A 20,181-nucleotide genomic window follows, 5' to 3' on the forward strand; every position below is an offset into this window, starting at 1 on the left:
GAGAGGGGGAAAACACACACCAGAGAGATGAGGGGAAAACACACACCAAAGAGATGAGAGGGGAAAACACACAAAAGAGAGATGAGAGAGGGAAAACACACACCAGAGAGATGAGAGGGGGAAAACACACACACCAGAGAGATGAGAGGGGAAAATACACACCAGAGAGAAGAGAGAGGGGAAAAACACACACCAGAGAGATGAGAGAGGGGAAAAACACACACCAGAGAGATGAGAGGGGAAAATACACACCAGAGAGATGAGACGGAAAACACACACCAGAGAGGGGGGAAACACACACCAGAGAGATGAGAGGGGGAACACACACCAGAGAGATGAGAGGGGGGAAAACACACACCAGAGAGGGGGGGGGAAACACACACCAGAGAGATGAGAGGGGGGGAACACACACCAGAGAGATGAGAGGGGGAAAACACACACCAGAGAGATGAGGGGAAAACACACACCAGAGAGATGAGAGGGGAAAACACACAAAAGAGAGATGAGAGAGGGAAAAACACACACCAGAGAGATGAGAGGGGGAAAACACACACACCAGAGAGATGAGAGGGGAAAATACACACCAGAGAGAAGAGAGGGGAAAACACACACCAGAGAGATGAGAGAGGGAAAAACACACACCAGAGAGATGAGAAGGGGGAAACACACACCAGAGAGAACACACACACACCAGACACATGAGAGGGGAAAAACACACACCAGAGAGATGAGAGGGGAAAAACACACAACAGAGAGATGAGAGGGGAAAAACACACAACAGAGAGATGAGAGAGGGAAAAACACACACCAGAGAGATGAGAGGGGAAAAACACACACCAGACACATGAGAGGGGGAAAACACACACCAGAGAGATGAGAGGGGAAAAACACACACCAGAGAGATGAGAGGGGGAAAAACACACACCAGAGAGATGAAAGAGGGGGAAAAACACACACCAGAGAGATGCGAGGGGGAAAAACACACACCAGAGAGGGGGGAACACACACACACCAGAGAGATGAGAGGGGGAAAACACACACACCAGAGAGATGAGAGGGGAAAATACACACCAGAGAGATGAGACGGGGAAACACACACCAGAGAGGGGGGAAACACACACCAGAGAGATGAGAGGGGGAACACACACCAGAGAGATGAGAGGGGGAAACACACACCAGAGAGGGGGAAACACACACCAGAGAGATGAGAGGGGGAACACACACCAGAGAGATGAGAGGGGAAAACACACACCAGAGAGATGAGGGGAAAACACACACCAGAGAGATGAGAGGGGGGAAAACACACAAAAGAGAGATGAGAGAGGGAAAAACACACACCAGAGAGATGAGAGGGGGAAAACACACACACCAGAGAGATGAGAGGGGAAAATACACACCAGAGAGAAGAGAGAGGGGAAAAACACACACCAGAGAGATGAGAGAGGGGAAAAACACACACCAGAGAGATGAGAGGGGGGGGAAACACACACCAGAGAGATGAGAGGGGGGAAAAACACACAACAGAGAGAGGGGAAAAACACACACCAGAGACATGAGAGAGGGGAAAAACACACACCAGAGAGATGAGAGAGGGGAAAAACACACACCAGAGAGATGAGAGGGGGGGGAAACACACACCAGAGAGATGAGAGGGGGGAAAAACACACACCAGAGAGAGGGGAAAAACACACACCAGAGACATGAGAGAGGGGAAAAACACACACCAGAGAGATGAGAGGGGGGTGAAACACACACCAGACAGATGAGAGGGGGAAAACACACACCAGAGAGATGAGAGAGGGAAAAACACACACCAGAGAGATGAGAGAAGGGAAAACACACACCAGAGAGAAGAGAGGGGAAAAACAAACACCAGAGAGATGAGGGGGAAAACACACACCAGAGAGATGAGAGAGGAAAAACACACACCAGAGAGATGAGAGAAGGGAAAAACACACACACCAGAGAGAGGGGAAAAACACACACCAGAGACATGAGAGGGGGGGGAAACACACACCAGAGACATGAGAGAGGGGAAAAACACACACCAGAGAGATGAGACGGGAAAACACACACCAGAGAGATGAGAGGGGAAAAACACACACCAGAGAGATGAGAGGGGAAAAACACACACCAGAGAGATGAGAGGGGAAAAACACACACCAGAGAGATGAGAGAGGGGAAAACACACACCAGAGAGATGAGAGGGGAAAAACACACACCAGAGAGATGAGAGGGGAAAACACACACCAGAGAGATGAGAGGGGAAAAACACACAACAGAGAGAGATGAGAGATGAGGGGGAAAACACACAAAAGAGAGATGAGAGGGGAAAAAAACACACACCAGAGAGATGAGAGGGGGAAAACACACACCAGAGAGATGAGAGGGGGGAAAACACACACACAGAGAGATGAGAGGGGGAAAACACACACCAGAGAGAAAACACACACACACCAGAGAGATGAGAGGGGGGAAAACACACACCAGAGAGATGAGAGGGGAAAATACACACCAGAGAGATGAGACGGGAAAACACACACCAGAGAGATGGGGAAACACACACCAGAGAGATGAGGGGGGAACACACACCAGAGAGATGAGAGGGGGGGAAACACACACCAGAGAGGGGGGGAAACACACACCAGAGAGATGAGAGGGGGAACACACACCAGAGAGATGAGAGGGGGAAAACACACACCAGAGAGATGAGGGGAAAACACACACCAGAGAGATGAGAGGGGAAAACACACAAAAGAGAGATGAGAGGGGAAAACACACACCAGAGAGATGAGAAAACACACACACCAGAGAGATGAGAGGGGAAACACACACCAGAGAGATGAGAGAGGGGAAAACACACACCAGAGAGATGAGAGAGGAAAACACACACCAGAGAGATGAGAGGGGAAAATACACACCAGAGAGATGAGACGGGAAAACACACACCAGAGAGGGGGGAAACACACACCAGAGAGATGAGAGGGGGAACACACACCAGAGAGATGAGAGGGGGGAAAAACACACCAGAGAGGGGGAACACACACCAGAGAGATGAGAGGGGGAAACACACACCAGAGAGATGAGAGGGGGAAAACACACACCAGAGAGATGAGGGGAAAACACACACCAGAGAGATGAGAGGGGGAAAACACACAAAAGAGAGATGAGAGGGAAAACACACACCAGAGAGATGAGGGGGAAAACACACACACCAGAGAGATGAGAGGGGAAAATACACACCACACACACACAGAGAGATGAGAGGGGACACATGAGAAAAACACACACCAGAGAGATGAGAGGGGAAACACACACCAGAGAGATGAGAGGGGAAAACACACACACACACACTAGAGAGATGAAAGGGGGAAAACACACACCAGAGAGATGAGAGAGGGGAAAACACACACCAGAGAGATGAGAGAGGGGGAAAACACACACCAGAGAGATGAGAGGGGGGGAAAACACACACCAGAGAGATGAGAGGGGAAAACACACACAAGAGAGATGAGAGCGGGAAAAACACACACCAGAGAGATGAGAGGGGGAAAACACACACCAGAGAGATGAGAGCGGGAAAAACACACACCAGAGAGATGAGAGGGGGAAAACACACACACCAGAGAGATGAGAGGGGGAAAACACCAGAGAGGGGGAAACACACACCAGAGAGATGAGAGGGGGAAACACACACCAGAGAGATGAGAGGGGGAAAACACACACCAGAGAGATGAGGGGAAAACACAGAGAGATGAGAGGGGGAAAACACACAAAAGAGAGATGAAAAAAAACACACACCAGAGAGATGAGAGGGGAAAACACACACACCAGAGAGATGAGATGGGAAAATACACACCAGAGAGAAGAGAGAAAAACACACACCAGAGAGATGAGAGAGGGGAAAAACACACACCAGAGAGATGAGAGGGGAAAATACACACCAGAGAGATGAGACGGGAAAACACACACCAGAGAGGGGGGGAAACACACACCAGAGAGATGAGAGGGGGGAACACACACCAGAGAGATGAGAGGGGGGAAAACACACACCAGAGAGGGGGGGAAACACACACCAGAGAGATGAGAGGGGGGAAACACACCAGAGAGATGAGAGGGGGAAAACACACACCAGAGAGATGAGAAAACACACACCAGGGAGAAAAAAACACACAAAAGAGAGATGAGAGAGGGAAAAACACACACCAGAGAGATGAGAGGGGGAAAACACACACACCAGAGAGATGAGAGGGGAAAATACACACCAGAGAGAAGAGAGAGGGGAAAAACACACACCAGAGAGATGAGAGAGGGGAAAAACACACACCAGAGAGATGAGAAGGGGGGAAACACACACCAGAGAGGGGGGGGAACACACACACACCAGACACATGAGAGGGGGAAAAACACACACCAGAGAGATGAGAGGGGAAAAACACACAACAGAGAGATGAGAGGGGAAAAACACACAACAGAGAGATGAGAGAGGGAAAAACACACACCAGAGAGATGAGAGGGGAAAAACACACACCAGACACATGAGAGGGGGAAAACACACACCAGAGAGATGAGAGGGGAAAAACACACACCAGAGAGATGAGAGAGGGGAAAAACACACACCAGAGAGATGAGAGGGGGAAAAACACACACCAGAGAGATGAAAGAGGGGGAAAAACACACACCAGAGAGATGCGAGGGGGAAAACACACACCAGAGAGGGGGGGAACACACACACACCAGAGAGATGAGAGGGGAAAACACACACACCAGAGAGATGAGAGGGGAAAATACACACCAGAGAGATGAGACGGGAAAACACACACCAGAGAGGGGGGGGAAACACACACCAGAGAGATGAGAGGGGGGAACACACACCAGAGAGATGAGAGGGGGGAAACACACACCAGAGAGGGGGGGAAACACACACCAGAGAGATGAGAGGGGGAACACACACCAGAGAGATGAGAGGGGAAAACACACACCAGAGAGATGAGGGGAAAACACACACCAGAGAGATGAGAGGGGGAAAACACACAAAAGAGAGATGAGAGAGGGAAAAACACACACCAGAGAGATGAGAGGGGGAAAACACACACACCAGAGAGATGAGAGGGGAAAATACACACCAGAGAGAAGAGAGAGGGGAAAAACACACACCAGAGAGATGAGAGAGGGGAAAAACACACACCAGAGAGATGAGAGGGGGGAAACACACACCAGAGAGATGAGAGGGGGAAAAACACACAACAGAGAGAGGGGAAAACACACACCAGAGACATGAGAGAGGGAAAACACACACCAGAGAGATGAGAGAGGGAAAACACACACCAGAGAGATGAGAGGGGGGGGAAACACACACCAGAGAGATGAGAGGGGGGAAAAACACACACCAGAGAGAGGGAAAACACAGAGACATGAGAGAGGGAAAACACACACCAGAGAGATGAGAGGGGGGGGAAACACACACCAGACAGATGAGAGGGGGGAAAAACACACACCAGAGAGATGAGAGAGGGGAAAAACACACACCAGAGAGATGAGAGAAGGGAAAAACACACACCAGAGAGATGAGAGAGGGGAAAAACAAACACCAGAGAGATGAGGGGGAAAACACACACCAGAGAGATGAGAGAGGAAAAACACACACCAGAGAGATGAGAGAAGGGAAAAACACACACACCAGAGAGAGGGGAAAAACACACACCAGAGACATGAGAGGGGGGGGAAACACACACCAGAGACATGAGAGAGGGGAAAAACACACACCAGAGAGATGAGACGGGAAAACACACACCAGAGAGATGAGAGGGGAAAAACACACACCAGAGAGATGAGAGGGGAAATGAGAGGGAAAACACACACCAGAGAGATGAGAGAGGGGAAAACACACACCAGAGAGATGAGAGGGGAAAAACACACACCAGAGAGATGAGAGAGGGGAAAACACACACCAGAGAGATGAGAGGGGAAAAACACACAACAGAGAGATGAGAGGGGGGGAAAAACAAACACCAGAGAGATGAGAGGGGAAAAACACACAAAAGAGAGATGAGAGAGGGAAAAACACACACCAGAGAGATGAGAGGGGGAAAAACACACACCAGAGAGATGAGAGGGGGAAAAACACACACCAGAGAGATGAGAGGGGGGAAAACACACACCAGAGAGGGGGGAACACACACACACCAGAGAGATGAGAGGGGAAAACACACACACCAGAGAGATGAGAGGGGAAAATACACACCAGAGAGATGAGACGGGAAAACACACACCAGAGAGGGGGGGGGGGGAAAACACCAGAGAGATGAGAGGGGGAACACACACCAGAGAGATGAGAGGGGGAAACACACACCAGAGAGATGGGGGGGAAACACACACCAGAGAGATGAGAGGGGGAAACACACACCAGAGAGATGAGAGGGGGAAAACACACACCAGAGAGATGAGGGGAAAACACACACCAGAGAGATGAGGGGGAAAACACACACCAGAGAGATGAGAGGGGAAAAACACACACCAGAGAGATGAGAGGGGAAAACACACACCAGAGAGATGAGAGGGAAAATACACACCAGAGAGAAGAGAGAGGGGAAAAACACACACCAGAGAGATGAGAGAGGGGAAAAACACACACCAGAGAGATGAGAGGGGAAAACACACCAGAGAGATGAGACGGAAAACACACACCAGAGAGGGGGGAAACACACACCAGAGAGATGAGAGGGGGAAAAACACACACCAGAGAGATGAGAGGGGGGAAAAACACACCAGAGAAAACACACACCAGAGAGATGAGAGGGGGAAACACACACCAGAGAGATGAGAGGGGGAAAACACACACCAGAGAGATGAAAACACACACCAGAGAGATGAGAGGGGGAAAACACACAAAAGAGGATGAGAAAAACACACACCAGAGAGATGAGAGGGGGAAAACACACACACCAGAGAGATGAGAGGGGAAAATACACACCAGAGAGAAGAGAGAGGGAAAAACACACACAGAGAGATGAGAGGGGGGAAACACACACCAGAGAGATGACACATGAGAGGGGGAAAAACACACACCAGAGAGATGAGAGGGGAAAAACACAACAGAGAGATGAGAGGGGAAAACACACAACAGAGAGATGAGAGAGGGAAAAACACACACCAGAGAGATGAGAGGGGAAAACACACACCAGACACATGAGAGGGGGAAAACACACACCAGAGAGATGAGAGGGGAAAAACACACACCAGAGAGATGAGAGAGGGGAAAAACACACACCAGAGAGATGAGAGGGGGAATAACACACACCAGAGAGATGAGAGAGGGGGAAAAACACACACCAGAGAGATGAGAGGGGGGAAAACACACACCAGAAAACACACACACACCAGAGAGATGAGAGGGGGAAAACACACACACCAGAGAGATGAGAGGGGAAAACACACACCAGAGAGATGAGAGGGGAAAACACACACACCAGAGAGATGATGAGGGGGGAACACACACCAGAGAGATGAGAGAGGGGGGGAAAACACACACCAGAGAGATGAGGGGGGAAAACACACACCAGAGAGATGAGAGGGGAAAACACACACCAGAGAGATGAGAGGGGGAAAAACACACACCAGAGAGATGAGAGGAAAACACACACCAGAGAGATGAGAGGGGGAAAAACACACACCAGAGAGATGAAAAAACACACACCAGAGAGATGAGAGGGGAAAACACACACACAGAGAGATGAGAGGGGGAAAACACACAGAGAGAGAGAGGGGGAAAACACACACCAGAGAAAAAAACACACACCAGAGAGATGAGAGGGGAAAACACACACCAGAGAGATGAGAGGGGGGAAACACACAAGAGAGATGAGAGGGGGAAAAACACACACCAGAGAGATGAGAGGGGAAAACACACACCAGAGAGATGAGAGGGGAAAACACACACCAGAGAGATGAGAGGGGGAAAACACACACCAGAGAGATGAGAGGGGAAAACACACACCAGAGAGATGAGAGGGGGAAAACACACACCAGAGAGATGAGAGAGGGAAAAACACACACCAGAGAGATGAGATGAGAGATGAGGGGGGAAAACACACACCAGAGAGATGAGAGAGGGAAAAACACACACACCAGAGAGATGAGAGGGGGAAAACACACACCAGAGAGATGAGAGGGGGAAACACACACCAGAGAGATGAGAGGGGAAAACACACACCAGAGAGATGAGAGGGAAAACACACACCAGAGAGAAGAGAAGGGAAAACACACACACACCAGAGAGATGAGAGGGGGAAAACACACACCAGAGAGATGAGACGGGAAAACACACACCAGAGAGATGAGAGGGGAAAACACACACCAGAGAGATGAGAGGGGAAAACACACACCAGAGAGATGAGAGGGGAAAAACACACACCAGAGAGATGAGAGAGGGAAAACACACACCAGAGAGATGAGAGGGGGAAAACACACACCAGAGAGATGAGAGGGGGAAAACACACACCAGAGAGATGAGAAAAACACACAAAAGAGAGATGAGAGAGGGAAAACACACACCAGAGAGATGAGAGGGGGAAAAACACACACCAGAGAGATGAGGGAAAACACACACCAGAGAGATGAGAGGGGGAAAACACACACCAGAGAGATGAGAGGGGGAAAACACACACCAGAGAGATGAGAGGGGAAAACACACACAGAGAGATGAGGGGGAAACAGAGAGATGAGAGGGGAAAAACACACACCAGAGAGATGAGAGGGGGAAAACACACACCAGAGAGATGAGAGGGGGAAAACACACACCAGAGAGATGAGAGGGGGAAAACACACACCAGAGAGATGAGAGGGGGAAAACACACACCAGAGAGATGAAAAAACACACACCAGAGAGATGAGAGGGGGAAAACACACACCAGAGAGATGAGAGGGGGAAAACACACACCAGAGAGATGAGAGGGGAAAACACACACCAGAGAGATGAGAGGGGGAAAACACACACCAGAGAGATGAGAGGGGGAAAACACACACCAGAGAGATGAGAGGGGGAAAACACACACCAGAGAGATGAGAGGGGGAAAACACACACCAGAGAGATGAGAGGGGAAAACACACACCAGAGAGATGAGAGGGGGAAAACACACACCAGAGAGATGAGAGGGGGAAAACACACACCAGAGAGATGAAAACACACACAGAGAGGGAAAAACACACCAGAGAGATGACCAGAGAGATGAGAGGGGGAAACACACACCAGAGAGATGAGAGAGGGGGAAAACACACACCAGAGAGATGAGAGGGGGAAAACACACACCAGAGAGATGAGAGGGGGAAAACACACACCAGAGAGATGAGAGATGGGGGGAAAACACACACCAGAGAGATGAGAGAGGGAAAACACACACCAGAGAGATGAGAGGGGAAAACACACACCAGAGAGATGAGAGGGGGAAAACACACACCAGAGAGATGAGAGAGGGGAGAGATGAAAAACACACACCAGAGAGATGAGAGGGGGAAAACACACACCAGAGAGATGAGAGGGGAAAACACACACCAGAGAGATGAGAGGGGAAAACACACACCAGAGAGATGAGAGGGGGAAAACACACACCAGAGAGATGAGAGGGGGAAACACACCAGAGAGATGAGAGGGGGAAAACACACACCAGAGAGATGAGAGGGGGAAAACACACACCAGAGAGATGAGAGGGGGAAAACACACACCAGAGAGATGAGAGGGGAAAACACACACCAGAGAGATGAGAAAACACACACCAGAGGGAAAAACACACACCACACACACCAGAGAGATGAGAGGGGGAAAACACACACCAGAGAGATGAGAGGGGGAAAAACACACACCAGAGAGATGAGAGAGGAAAACACACACCAGAGAGATGAGAGAGGGGGAAAACACACACCAGAGAGATGAGAGGGGGAAAACACACACCAGAGAGATGAGAGGGGGAAAAACACACACAAGAGAGATGAGAGGGGGAAAACACACACCAGAGAGATGAGAGGGGAAAACACACACCAGAGAGATGAGAGTTGGGAAAACACACACCAGAGAGATGAGAGGGGAAAAACACACACCAGAGAGATGAGAGGGGGAAAACACACACCAGAGAGACGAGAGGGGGGGGAAACACACACCAGAGAGATGAGAGGGGGAAAACACACACCAGAGAGATGAGAGAGGGAAAACACACACCAGAGAGATGAGAGGGGGGAAAACACACACCAGAGAGATGAGAGAGGGGGAAAAACACACACCAGAGAGATGAGAGGGGGAAAAACACACACAAGAAAGATGAGAGGGGGCGAAACACACACCAGAGAGATGAGAGGGGAAAAACACACACCAGAGAGATGAGAGTTGGGAAAACACACACCAGAGAGATGAGAGAGGGGAAAAACACACACCAGAGAGATGAGAGGGGGAAAACACACACCAGAGAGATGAGAAAAAACACCAGAGATGAGAGAGAGAGAGATGAAAGAGAGAGGGGGGAAACACACCAGAGAGATGAAAGAGAGAGAGAGGTGAAAGAGAGAGGGGGGAAACACACCAGAGAGATGAAAGAGAGAGAGGAGAAAGAGAGAGAGGAGAAAGAGAGAGAGGAGAAAGAGAGAGAGGGGGAAAAACAGAGAGAGGGAGATGAAAGAGGGGAAAAACACACCAGAGAGATGAAAGAGAGAGAGGGAGGAAAACACCAGAGATGGGGTATTGGGGCAAGAGAGGAGAGGACTGAACATTTCCTCTCAGTCACACACACACACCTTACCATAGGATTGTTTTCTGTGTGGTGTCACACGGGGTGACGTTACAGCGTCTCAGCTGCAGTGTGTGTTGACTGAAGAGACGGCCAAAGTTGTCCAGGTTGAACACCGCTTCCCCGGGGTGCAGGTCCTGGATGGCACTAGACAACACCGAGAAACGCTGCAGGAAATCCCTGGGGTTGACAAGAGATACACACATGGAAGTGTGGGATTGTGGTTATTAGTCCTCCTCTTGTGTGTGTAGTTACCTCTGCTCCTAGGATTAACTGGAAATGGGGTACCTAGACAGTTCAACAGAAGATGTCCGATGCATTTATCTGCCTTAAATTGACGTCATCGGCACCCGTAGAGCGGTTGTTGTTAAGTGCCTTGCTCACGGACAGAACAGCAGATTTTCCCACATTGCCCGGCTCAGAGATTCAAACCAGCGACCTCTCTTAACCTCTAGGCTACCTGCACTCTGTTTTCTGTACGCTCCTCTTTTGTGTTTATATGGATGTACAGTACCAGTCAGAAGTACTAGGTTGACTTTATTTGTACTATTTTCTACATTGTAGAATAATAGTGAAGACATCAAAACTATGAAATAACACATATGGAATTGTGTAGTAACCAACAGTGTTAAACAAATCAAAATATATTTTATATTTGAGATTCTTTAACGTTGTAGGAAAGGAAGACCCAGAGTTACCTCTGCTGCAGAGGAAAAGTTCATTAGAGTTAACAGCCTCAGATTGCGGCCCAAATAAATGCCTCACAGAGTCAACTGTCATCAACTGTTCAGAGGAGACTGAGTGAATCAGGCCTTAATGGTCAAATTTCTGCAAAGGAAACACTACTAAAGGACACCAATAAGAAGAAGATACTTGCTTGGGCCAAGAAACACGAGCAATGGACATTCGACTGGTGGAAATCTGTCCTGTGGTCTGATGAGTCCAAATTTGAGATTTTTGGTTCCAACCGCCATGTCTTTGTGAGACGCAGAGTAGGTGAACGGATGATCTGCACATGTGTGGTTCCGACCGTGAAGCATGGCTACCACAGCATTCTGCAGCGATACGCCATCCCATCTGGTTTATGCTTAGTGGGACTATCATTTGTTTTTCAACAGGACAATGACCCAAAACACACCTCCAGGCTGTGTACAGGATATTTGACCAAGAAGGAGAGTGATGGAGTGCTGCATCAGATGACCTGGCCTCCACAATCACCCAACCTCAACCAAATTGAGATGGTTTGGGATGAGTTGGACTGCAGAGTGAAGAAAAAGCAGCTAACAAATGCTCATCATATGTGGAAACTCATTCAAAACTGTTGGTAAAGCATTCCACGTGAAGCTGGTTGAGAGAATGCCAAGAGTGTGCAAAGCTGTCATCAATGCAAATGGTGGCTACTTTGAAGAATTTCAAATATATTTTGATTTTTTAAACACTTTTTGGTTACTACATGATTCCATATGTGTTATATCATAGTATTGATGTCTTCACTATTATTTTACAATGTAGAAAATAGTTAAAAATAAAGAAAAACCCCAAACATTTGACTGGTACTGTATGTTTTAAGTGTATGTGTGTGGGTGCATGCGTGCATGCAGTTACTTTTGCTGCTGTGAGATAGCCTCCTCAATGTTCTCCTCCTCCTCTTCCTCAGCCAATCTCAGCAGTTTCTCCTTACAGGAGAGATGCAGCTTGGCTTCCATCTCCTTAGACCTGGGGAGAATAACCACGACATAGAACACATTGTTATGACATAGAACTCCTTTAATTCTTAAAGTCTAAGCCGTTGGGGGGGTTCTCAGCTGACATATGGAATTGTTTTAATGTGGTCATACTATGGATCATTTAGCTATTTGATTTAGAATTTTTAGGTCACTAACAAAATATATATATTTGATAAAATATTGAATTTGGCCTTTACTACTATAACCCAGAGAAACGCATTGAAAAACACATTCATAAATGGGAAAAAAGACAGCCAAAAACTAAATCATGAGAAACAAGGGTTTGAAGTGTTTGCTCTATATCTAGAGACATAAGAAAGTTCAGGAAATATACAGTGGGGAGAACAAGTATTTGATACACTGCCGATTTTGCAGGTTTTCCTACTTACAAAGCATGTGGAGGTCTGTAATTTTTACCATAAGTACACTTCAACTGTGAGAGACGGAATCTAAAACAAAAATCCAGAAAATCACATTGTATGATTTTTAAGTAATTCATTTGCATTTTATTGCATGATATAAGTATTTGATCACCTACCCCCCAGTAAGAATTCCGGCTCTCACAGACCTGTTAGTTTTTCTTTAAGAAGCCCGCCTGTTCTCCACTCATTACCTGTATTAACTGCACCTGTTTGAACTCGTTACCTGTATAAAAGACACCTGTCCACACACTCAATCAAACAGACTCCAACCTCTCCACAATGGCCAAGAACAGAGAGCTGTGTAAGGACATCAGGGATAAAATTGTACACCTGCACAAGGCTGGGATGGGCTACAGGACAATAGGCAAGCAGCTTGGTGAGAAGGCAACAACTGTTGGCGCAATTATTAGAAAATGGAAGAAGTTCAAGATGACGGTCAATCACCCTCGGTCTGGGGCTCCATGCAAGATCTCACCTCGTGGGGCATCAATGAGGACGACTGCGCCGTATTGAGGGGAGGATGGATGGGGCCATGTATCGCGAGATCTTGACCAACAATCTCCTTCCCTCAGTAAGAGCATTGAAGATGGGTCGTGGCTGGGTCTTCCAGCATGACAACGACCCGAAACACACAGCCAGGGCAAGTGGTTCCGTAAGAAGCATCTCAAGGTCCTGGAGTGGCCTGGCCAGTCTCCAGACCTGAACCCAATAGAAAATCTTTGGAGGGAGCTGATAGTCCGTATTGCCCAGCGACAGCCCAGAAACCTGAAGGATCTGGAGAAGGTCTGTATGGAGGAGTGGGCCAAAATCCCTGCTGCAGTGTGTGCAAACCTGGTCAAGACCTACAGGAAACGTATGATCTCTGTAATTGCAAACAAAAGTTTCTGTACCAAATATTAAGTTCTGCTTTTCTGATGTATCAAATACTTATGTCATGCAATAAAATGCTAATTAATTACTTAAAAATCATACAATGTGATTTTCTGGATTTTTGTTTTCGATTCCGTCTCTCACAGTTGAAGTGTACCTATGATAAAAATTACAGAAATTACATGCTTTGTAAGTAGGAAAACCTGCAAAATCGGCAGTGTTTCAAATACTTGTTCTCCCCACTGTATATATTCTTCACACATATTTAACCCCTTTTGGGGTAGGCACAAATCTACCTTCATCCTTCCATTCCTTTTTTAAAATGGTACAGGTTACCTTCAGACGATACTTGTGGGGGTCATAGAGCAAAACGGCAAACACCATCGTGTTTGTGTTTTGAAGCAAGAAATAGATCTCTGAACATTTCACCTATTACTACCTGTCAGGGCAATGAGATTTAGACTGTAACCTCATAAATATCTTGGAATTTTAATTGATGATGGCCTCTCTTTTAAATTGCATATTCAACAACTTACAAAAAAATTGAAGCTGAAGTTGGGATTTTATTTTAGGAATTTTTTTAAGGCCTGTTTTTCTTTTGAAGCCAGAAGCTAGTATCAGCTTCTTTTATGCCTTTACTAGACTATGGGGATATTTTATATATGAATGCTTTCGCTCAGTGTTTGAGATCAATTGACACTCTTTACCATGGAGCATTGAGATTTATTTTAAACTGCAAATCCCTTACGTACCACTGCACTTTGTATACCAGGGTTGGCTGGCCTTCTCTAGTCACTCGTAGGCTCAGTCACTGGTATACTTTTATGTACAAAGCCATTTTGGGTTTACTTCCATTTTATTTGGGCAATTTTATTGTTCATAAATGTGGTGGGTCGTCTCTTCGTTCGCTGGACTTAATCCTGCTAACTGTTCCAAATGTCCGAACTGAATTTGGTAAGAGGGCCTTAATGTACTCTGCGCCATCGGCTTGGAACGCATTACAAAAATACTTTTAAACCGGAAGAACTTGTCCTGATTGGTGTTTTTAAATCACAGATGAAGGACTTTGAGACTGATTCCCTGACCTGTCAATGTTTTTTTGAATTTGCTGTTTTATGATTTTGTTATATACTTGTGAATTCTATGGTTTGTACTAGATTACTTGTAGTTGTTCATGTTGTCTGTCTGTAATTGTGTAATGACTTGGTGCTGCCTATCTTGGCCAGGACGCTCTTGAAAAAGAGATTTCAAATCTCAATGAGCCCTTCCTGGTTAAAAAAATGTTTTATTAAAATTTTAAAAAATGGTACATTGTCATTTTAAAGCAATGCAGTGATTTCTCTATCTCCAAGACCCACATGGAGAAAATAGCACTATAATGTCACTTATGATAAAGCAATACCTTTGAATGCCCTCCTTTTCCTTCAGCATCTCATCCAGGTTGTTCCTGTAACTGGTGGCTTTAGATGAAGATGGCTGCCAGAGAAAACATCATATCAACGTTATCAACCCTTTTAGACTGAGGTAAAACACTGTAGCATTGTTAGAGACGACTTGTACACTGTTTTACGGCATTTCAAATTAGTCAATTGAACCTTTCTCACCTTCTACAATAAGTTACAACTAAATCATATAAATGCCATTATAATAGAAAGTAGCTCCTTACAGACTGTTTATAGTGGCTATACTGGACCCCATTTAGACCTACATCAAAACTGGAAAATTACAATAAGTGAATAAAACATTGTTGACCCATAGGGACACAGCCCTAAGAAAGCTGCATCTTACTGGTTGGCTGTGGTGTGGGAGCCCAACTAGGATGCTGGGTGCAGGGATGGTTCCTTTTTCTGGGGTGTCTGGGGGATAGGAGGTACGGTCCAGGATCTGCTGCAAGGACGGCAGCTGGTCCTCGTCACTGCTGCTGCTGGTCTGGGATAGCGCCAACTCTAGCCCCAGGCTCAGGTCGAGGCCTAGGCTCAACTCCACATCCACAGGGTCCCCCTCCAGACTCTTACGGGAATTGTTCTTGTTGCTTCTTTGTTCTCCTTCCTCAAGGAACGATAAACTCTTATGGACCTTCTGGTCTACTTCCTTCCTCTCTTCACCCTCCTTTACTTGTCCATGTTGGTCCAGGGTTGAGAAGGGACTGGTTTTGAGGTTTGCCGTGTCCATGCTAAATGACTTGTCCTTCCATGAGGATGAGGACTTTGCAGAGGCCGAGAGGGGGATAGTTTTCAGAACGGAGGACTCAGTCTTGAGGTAGGCATTCTCATCCTCATTCACAGTTGACACCAACTCTGCTGAAGCAATACCAGAAGATCTTGTTTTCGGTCCTGAGGCGACATCCTTAGGGGATGAGGGCTTCCCTGAGGAAGATACAGTCCTGGTGATGGCTCTGTACAAGCCGGTCTCTAGTTTAGTCAAGTCAATCCTGCTCAACTCCAGCCTTACAAAGGAGGAGTAGATTTTGGGGTCCAGGAGTAGCTTACAGGGGTCCATTGCAGTGTCCGTACAGGAAGAGATCTTGGGACATGGGATTCGCTGTGAGCGGGATTTTGGGGGTATTTCTCTAGGGCTTGTTACATAGGGAGACCCCGGTCCCATACTAGCATCACTGACAGTAGCCAACACAACAGAGAGAGGAACCTTGTTGTGTACAGAGGGCGACCTGTCTCCTCTCTGGGGACTGGGAGAAAAGGTCATCGCTGCTCTAGACAGGCTAAAGGTTATGGGGTCAGGGGTAAAAAGGTCATTCAGGTCATCCGGCAAGGCATACGTTCTCCGTGGGCGAGAGACGTGTCGCTTCTTTTCCAATGCGTGAGAACTAGGGCAGCTCGACTCCGAGCTCTGAGATTTTGAGTCGGGTTTGGGGGTTCTCCCGTCGGGGCGAACTGTCGGTTCTCTTCCTCCACTCTCTCGCTCTCTGGTCTCTTTAGCTCTACTACATTCTCCTCTACTAAGGATTGTGACTGGCAGGTTGGCTGGGTTGCCAGATTGGTGATTCATTGCCCTGTATCCGGCCTGAGGGTTGCCGTTCTCCCTCACATTATTGCAGCATGGCGTCTTTCCATGGCCAGTGCAGCGCTTCCTCGCAGGTTTGGGTGTGGAGAGTGGATAGGTCGGGAAAGTACTCCTGTCTCTCTCCATCCCTTCCTCTGTCTTCTTAGGGGTGAGACTCTCCTTCAACCTTAGAGTAGGACTTGAGCTCAGATTGTTCTTCATGAAGACTTTCTTCAGGTAGGATGGGTTGGGGTTGGTGGACATTTTAGAACTAGGAGTAAAGGGTCAAATTAAATCAAATTTATTCATAACAGAGCACTTAGCCATCACAAACCAGGCTTTACAAAGATCACAATTAGTAACATTTCTGGCTTTTCAATTGATGATATTATGTTCATTGATCCTTCTAGAAGGCCTTATGAGCTTAGTTAGTACAATTATCTAAATTATCATAAGCCAAAATATAAGGTTCACTCCATCGTCCATCTTTCTGTAGTCATTTCCAGCTACTACACGGCATACAAAGTTAGCACTAATAGTAATTGCTGAAGGGGACAAATAAAGTTGCATTGAATTAAATGTTTACCCCCTGACCTGGCTGTTCCATCGGGTGGGTAACAGGTACTGATAGGGTCTGGGATATAGTCCTCTGGATGAAGTCTCTTATTAGCCATGTCCTCTCCTCTTCCTCTGTTTCTCTCCTCCAAGTCTGGGTGTCTGAGTCTCTTCAGAGACATGGATCTGGTGCCTCCTGGTGGGAAACATCATAATCAACATTCACAGTAAAAACAATATTTCATATAAAGTTCAACAAATAAAATACTAGAGAACGAGTATGTGGGTTTTTACAAGGCCCCTCAACAAATGACAAAATATTACATGAATTGTGAAGTCAATTGTGATAACCCCTTTTTCAAGCGCTTTAGCACACATAACAGAGAGGCCTACTAGATAACTAGATAAAAGTGCACTTCATGCAAAATTAGCCTGAATTTGCATAGTATACTACTCTCAACAACTCATTAGTCAAATGGCAGAAGGGGCATCAGAAACTACTATACATGTCTGCATCAGCATTGTTACTGTACAAAAAGAACAACATTGAAACATATCATTTGGAGATGGTTAACCTATTGATGTGTTTATAGACTCATTTTACAAGGGTTCTGGATTCTAAAATAGGTCTATGATGGGCTTGTTATTTACATACAAGTTAGTAGGTCTAATTTGTACCTGGAGTGAACTGCTTGTTAGAGGGAGTGGTTCCTCTGTGGTCCAGGGAACCACGACTCTGTGGAAAGAACGAAAACAGAAGAGAACCAAATATCAACATCATTGAATTGTCATTATTGACGTGCCTGTGTGAGGTGAGAGTGAGACAGTTTAGATTATATTCTATTTGTTCGTATCTGCTTAGGACACAGACTTCCGGGATTAATGAAGTACAATACATGGTCAAAGGTATGTAGAGACCTGCTTGTCGAACATCTCATTCCAAAATCATGGGCATTAATATGGAGTTGGTCCCCCTTTGCTGCTATAACAGCCTCCACTCTTCTGGGAAGTCTTTCCACTAGATGTTGGAACATTGCTGCAGGGACTTGCTTCCATTCAGCCACAAGAGCATTAGTGAGGTCGGGCACTGATGTTGGGCGATTAGGCCTGGCTCGCAGTCGGCGTTCCAATTCATCTCAAAGGTGTTCAATGGGGTTTAGGTCAGGGCTCTGTGCAGGCTAGTCAAGTTATTCCACAATGATCTCGACAAACCATTTCTGTGTGGACCTCGCTTTGTGCATCGGGGCATTGCCATGCTGAGACAGGAAAGGCCCTTCCCCAAACTGTTACCACAATGTTGGAAGCACAGAATCGTCTAGAATGTCATTGTATGCTGTAGGGTACAGAAACCCATTTCATGAAGCTCCTAACGAACAGTTCTTGTCCTGGCATTTCTGCCGGGGGCAGTGTGGAACTCGGGAGTGAGTGTTGCAACCAGTGTTTTCCCCACTGAAAAGCATTGAAGAGAGTTGGAATGGGAATTACAGTGTACTTCCTGAATTGACTGGAATTGACCCCAACCCTAATAGGGAAGTGATCAGAGAAAAGAGAACAAACTCAAATGAAACTCTACCTTGAGTTTCTTGTTCATGTCTTCCCTCAGCACCACTCCATAGTCCCTCCTTCTGCTGGGGGCACTGACTCTGCATGGGGGAAGGGAGGAGGGCGACAGTGGGTTGTCCCTTCCCATACCACCCCAAGTGTTAAAGTTCTTGCCCCTATAGGGGTCAGGGGTCACAGGGCTGTGGGAATGCTGGGTTTTCCTGATTAGGGTGTTTGTAAAGTTGGCTGGGCCATCCTTGGCTTCACCCCCAACTCCAACCCGGGAGGCTCGGTGGTGTACCCCTGGCAGGTGGGGAGGGGGAGGAGGCAGGCCAGGAGCGGGCCTCGCCCTGGGTTTGGGCAGGGGGTAAGTGTTGGGGTTGGACAGGTGTCCGGGGGGCTGAGAGGGTTTCATCTCGGTCTCCTGGAGGGAGGAGAGGGCCGGTGATGGTTCAGGACGAGGAGACCCCAAAGGGATGATGTCTTTGACTGCAAACACAGGTGGAAAAGGGATACAGGTGTGAGCACATCGACCAACAGAGATATGATCCATCACCATTTGGAGGAACCATCACCTCCCATTTCACAGCAAGCTTTGCTCAAAGGGAAAATGCACTGTATTAATGCAGGTTAACAGCCCCAAAGCATTTCTTGGCCCACCACCATACGATGGGCAACAAAATATTAGGGTTGTCACAATACCAGGATCGCGATACTACGATACCCGATTTTCCATGGCAAAAAAGAAAACACAAATTAGACTGAACTCTACAGCCCTATATTAACCTACTTTAATGTTAAATTGTGGGTGCTACAGCTTGCAGATTAAACAAATGTGACTCTAGATTGTCAGCGCAATGGTGAGAGATTTTGGCGTGCCTACGGTTTGTGGACCGACTAAGGTCCACTGTCATCCAGAAGGCTGTGTCCATGGCCTCTCTCCTGCACACGGTTATGGCCAACTACTCCAATTTTGACACCATCGTCACTGACGTAGGTTTTAACAACCTTAAGTTTTCGGCGATCTGAGGAAGGACTACAAACATTTTTTCAAGCCCTCGCTGGCACAGGGAAGAGAATAATGACCTCTGCCCCTCCAGTAATACAGAAGGGCTTCAGGACGTTTCAGACGACTCTTTGCCCTAAACGAAGAAACTAACTAACCTGAAGAAACTTTGCAATGACAGGAATATCTCTTTTTGTGACAACTTTGATTTGCTGTGGGAGCAACCAAGACGTTTTAAAAGAGACAGGATTCAGCCTAACTGCAGGGGTTCCAGGATTATTTCCAGC

General features: G+C 47.2%; 1 protein-coding gene across 4 annotated transcripts in view; it reads right to left on the bottom strand.

Moving 5' to 3' along the window:
* LOC135523488 (SMC5-SMC6 complex localization factor protein 2-like) overlaps positions 1–20,181 on the bottom strand; it is a 55,842-nt gene that overhangs the window by 17,614 nt on the left and 18,047 nt on the right. For 3 of the 4 annotated variants that reach the window (XM_064950189.1, XM_064950190.1, XM_064950188.1), the window contains 7 exons: positions 18,920–19,377; positions 18,025–18,082; positions 17,386–17,542; positions 15,580–17,062; positions 15,194–15,267; positions 12,378–12,488; positions 10,785–10,952 (listed from right to left, as the gene is read on the bottom strand). In XM_064950189.1, the coding sequence (XP_064806261.1) occupies positions 10,785–10,952; positions 12,378–12,488; positions 15,194–15,267; positions 15,580–17,062; positions 17,386–17,542; positions 18,025–18,082; positions 18,920–19,377 (2,509 nt within the window). The remainder of the gene's footprint in view (positions 1–10,784; positions 10,953–12,377; positions 12,489–15,193; positions 15,268–15,579; positions 17,063–17,385; positions 17,543–18,024; positions 18,083–18,919; positions 19,378–20,181) is intronic. The other variant, XM_064950191.1, reaches the window with a different exon arrangement.

Source organism: Oncorhynchus masou, chromosome 31, assembly GCF_036934945.1.
Source record: "Oncorhynchus masou masou isolate Uvic2021 chromosome 31, UVic_Omas_1.1, whole genome shotgun sequence".
Classification (NCBI taxonomy): domain Eukaryota; kingdom Metazoa; phylum Chordata; class Actinopteri; order Salmoniformes; family Salmonidae; genus Oncorhynchus; species Oncorhynchus masou.